The sequence below is a fragment of the Siphateles boraxobius genome, unplaced genomic scaffold (assembly GCF_051911475.1).
Source record: "Siphateles boraxobius isolate OS27281-9 unplaced genomic scaffold, OSU_SipBor_1 16, whole genome shotgun sequence".
NCBI classification, from domain to species: domain Eukaryota; kingdom Metazoa; phylum Chordata; class Actinopteri; order Cypriniformes; family Leuciscidae; genus Siphateles; species Siphateles boraxobius.
This window is the reverse complement of record NW_027508766.1, coordinates 16,713,291-16,717,351: the sequence shown is the minus strand read 5'-3', so window position 1 is coordinate 16,717,351 and position 4,061 is coordinate 16,713,291. Positions and strand designations below refer to the sequence as shown.

The window sequence follows — 4,061 nt, the reverse complement described above, 5'->3', positions numbered from 1 at the left end:
GTTTGAGGTCAGCAATATTTTTTTAATGTTTTTTTTTTATTTATTTATTTTTATTGTCTTATGTTATCTTATGTTCACCAAGGCTGCATTTATCAGACCAAAATAAAAACAGTAATGATGTAAAACAAACAAAAAAACAACAACATATATATTACAATTTAAAATAACTGTTTACTATTTATATAATATATTCAGCATCATTACTCCAGTCTTTAGTGTCACATGATCCTTCAGAAATCCGATTTCTGAAACATTTCTTATTATTTTTAATGCTGAAAACAGTTGTGCTGCTTAATATTTTTATGGAAACTGTGATACATATTTTCATGATTGAAGAATAAAAAAAACGCATTTAAATGTATTTATAGGCTAATAGAAATATTTTGTAGCATTGCAAACGTCTTTACTGTCATTTTGATCAATTTAATGCATCCTTGCTTAAACAAGTAATACATTATTGTTAGAAATCTTACTGAACCCAAACTTTTGAACAGTATACAATCAGCACTTAAATCAAACAATCCCCACATAAATTATTATACATGAAAAGATCTCAAGGAGCACATGCTGAAAATAGAGGACAGTCTCAGTGAGTCTCAGGTCTGCCTGAGGGAAAGAAGTACTGGTTATCTGACAAAAAGGGCACTGCAGAGGTCTGGTATCCGTCCCGTGGAGGAACGCTGTCATGAAGTGGGTTCCTCTTCTGTCTGGCTCTACAATTTTGGAACCAAACCTACAATAATTCAGTAATAGTGGTTAAAAATATATATTTTGAATTAGCATGCTAAAAAGAACAATTCAATTGAGTGAGTCACTAAAACTTGAGCCTATAAATGTTCTGGACCTGTATGACTCTTCTGCTCAGCCCAGTCAAGTCTGCCAGCCTCTGCAGAGTCTGTGCATCAGGGTTCTTGTCTTGGACAAAGTGGGTTTGCATAATCTGTATAAAGCAAACACACATGAAAACCCAATCTGATATGCAAATATTTATGAGTAATACACATTTATTTGTGGTTTAGGATGAATCCTTGGACTTAAAAAAAATATTCAGAAGCACATGAATACAGTTAGCTGTTACAATCCCTTTTACCACAGGTAGAGAAAAAGCATCTGAAGTGTACCTGTAGCTGTTCTGAGGTGAATGACGTACGAGGTCTTTTAGGCAGCTTTGGGAGATACTGTATGGCTCTGTACAAATCATTTTCTGTTGTGATACAAATTGCCTCATATTTAATCTTCTGACTACTTAATATGCAAGATACTGTTTTAATGTCCCTTTCCGTTGGTGTTATGTATGAAATAAAATGCAAACAAAAATTACCATTGTCTGACATGGGCTGTAGGTTTAGCATTATGTCATAGTGAATGCGACAGAGAACCTGGTTCTCCATCAAGCCGAACTCCTCCCCTGTAGAAAGCTGCCTTTTACAGAAGAAGCAAGCGAAGCAGGTGAGATGATATATGCCGTTTCCTGCCCTCCGAACCCAGTCATTTGCATTGACTTGATGGCCACATCGGACACATTTTATTCCAAAAGTACTGAAAAGAACATGTATTATTTTCATGCTGTTATACTACATCATTCTGTAATCACGACATTTGTCACAATAATTCATTTTAAGAGTTTTCAGAACTTCAGTTTTCTCAATTTTCTTCTTCAGTAATATAATTCAGGTTGCTCCATACTATATTATATTACATTACATTATATTATATTATAGGCCTAATTTAAGATAAAATGTTTCTTAAACATTTTACCATATGTACTAAAAGATTTCTGTTTATTATAAAATTATCAAATACAGTACAATTGTATAAGTAGGCTAAGTGCAGTATTGTTGTCAACCAACACACAATAAATGTAAATAAATTACGAAAATACCGAGCAATGGAGGAAAGCTTGGGGTGGGAAAGATTAAACACTTTACCTGTTATAATCCTTTCTACAGAAAATATCTTTATTTCTGATAAAGCAGCTGTTATAGTGACCCAAGGAAACTGCGCACACCGAGCACTGCAAACATTTCAGGTGCCAAGTTAATCCATTCACCTGCGAGAAGAAATAACGTTGAATATCTTTAAATGCTCAAAAAATATTTGTATTTGTCGTATTCATTCAATATAGCAGTCTATTTAATGCACATTTTATGTTGACAAATGTATTATCACTAATCTTTCGCCGTCATTGGGGTTCATAAGCACCTTCAGAACTTGTCGGTCCACAATTTCTGTCCCGCAGCGCGCGCATATGAATGAAGACGATATCGACGAACACCTTGATGTCAATACAGGTCCTTTCTGACAATGATGGTTCGACTTTGGAAAAATATATTTAGAATTCCAAGGTTAAAATATATTTCGTAATAAATAAGTTAAAATAATTGAAAACTTAATTAATTCCATCTACTTACCATTTCTGTGCGCGAGGATAGCCTACTTGAAGCGATGAGGAGACTGGGTTTTAAAACCCGTGTCACCAAATAGGCTACCACTCACACAAATCCTGAATATGGAAGCTAATGCTACACTTAGGTCCAATTATAACAGAATTATCGATCTTAACCTCTAAGCCCTTCAGAATTGTTATCATGTGCCATATAATAAGAGAACAGCGAAAGTCCATAATTAGGATGACTTGAAAAGTTCAGGATTGGAGACAGCCAGAGTGTATACATTTCAGCTGTCAGTCAAACGCAATAAGGCCACCATCAAATAACATAGACAGGAAATTCAATACAAGCATTTTGTGGCACTTGACATGGTTTAGCTGGTTTTGAAAAAAAAATATTAACGTTAAAATTGTCTTTTTTTTTCAATTATTATTATTCTATATTAATACATTTATATTATTTTATACAGTGTATTTCAAATATCTGTGAGAGATTTCGTTGTAGATCTCTAACCTCAAAATATCTTTAATTTATAGACTTCAAGAATTATTGTTCAAATGACTTCTTGTTACAACCAACCTCAGTAACTTGGTTTTGTTGTAATTTAATGCATTTTTCCAGTAAGGTTTCTACTTTAGCATATAGGAGTGTGCGTATTGTTGCAACACTTTTTGCATGTCCTTCCTTTCAGAGACTGTATGTATTGGAAAGCCAAAACTGTTTATACCAGACAAATTCATAGTCAAATGTTGCAACTAACAGTATAATATGGGACAGTTTGGTAAATTATTACAATAAATTTAAACAAAATATATTTTTTCAACACTGAAATTTAATATTACCCCTATTTAATATTACCCCTATCTGTTGAGCATTTCCTCTCTTGTGGCACACTGAAAACAGAACAGATCGAATGTATGCCTAGTATGATTTTTTTTTACTTCAATAAAAACAGTTTAGCCTACTTAAATAAAAAAGAGGAGATACGTGACAATTAACAGAGGTTCTTTATATAACACATACAATTATAATCTTATAATCACCATTATTTTCTGTTAGTGTCATTATTATGGACTTTTAGTTTGTTTTCATTCTATTCATGTGTTACTTTGTTCAGTTTTCCCACTCCTCAATGGTGTTCAATTGGTTTCAGCTGTGTTCTGTTCATCCTCATTTGTGTATGCTTTATAAGTTGATCCCTCACATTCATTCTCCGTTTGGTCTAGGTTGCATTTAGTGTTTGTTGTCCTTCCTGTCTGTTTATTCTTTGTTTCATCATCATCATCATCATCATCATCATTGAACATCGTGTTTAAATTATCTTAGTCTACCTTCCTGCAACCACCTTTGACAGTTATGCTATGACAAGGGTTTACATCAATGTTGTGATAAGGGACAGTTGGGACAGTTGCAACAGTGTGTTGCAACATTGACAGCACTGGCTACAGTATGTTAGCTTGACACAATAGCTTTAACACATGCCTTTTAGAAGCTAAGAAAACATTGTTTATGATTATCTGACTTCATAATGCTTCACGCAAACAGTTTACACTGTATGACAAAAAATCTGATCATAAAGAAATTAAACTGGAAATATATGTTTTGTTTTTGCATGTGGCTGCTTTCTTCCAGGAAGGAAGAGGGGCTAACAAAGCATGTGTAACATGAATA

At 33.6% G+C, this 4,061-nt stretch overlaps 1 protein-coding gene across 1 annotated transcript; it reads right to left on the bottom strand.

Annotated features, from left to right (window-relative positions):
- Positions 1 to 513: 513 nt before the first annotated feature.
- On the bottom strand, positions 514 to 3,600 carry lhx6b (LIM homeobox 6b). The gene is given in 8 exon segments (XM_077231043.1): positions 514 to 628; positions 630 to 733; positions 845 to 940; positions 1,122 to 1,204; positions 1,313 to 1,539; positions 1,929 to 2,050; positions 2,203 to 2,316; positions 3,595 to 3,600. Coding segments are annotated over 8 exon segments (867 nt in total).
- Positions 3,601 to 4,061: the final 461 nt, after the last annotated feature.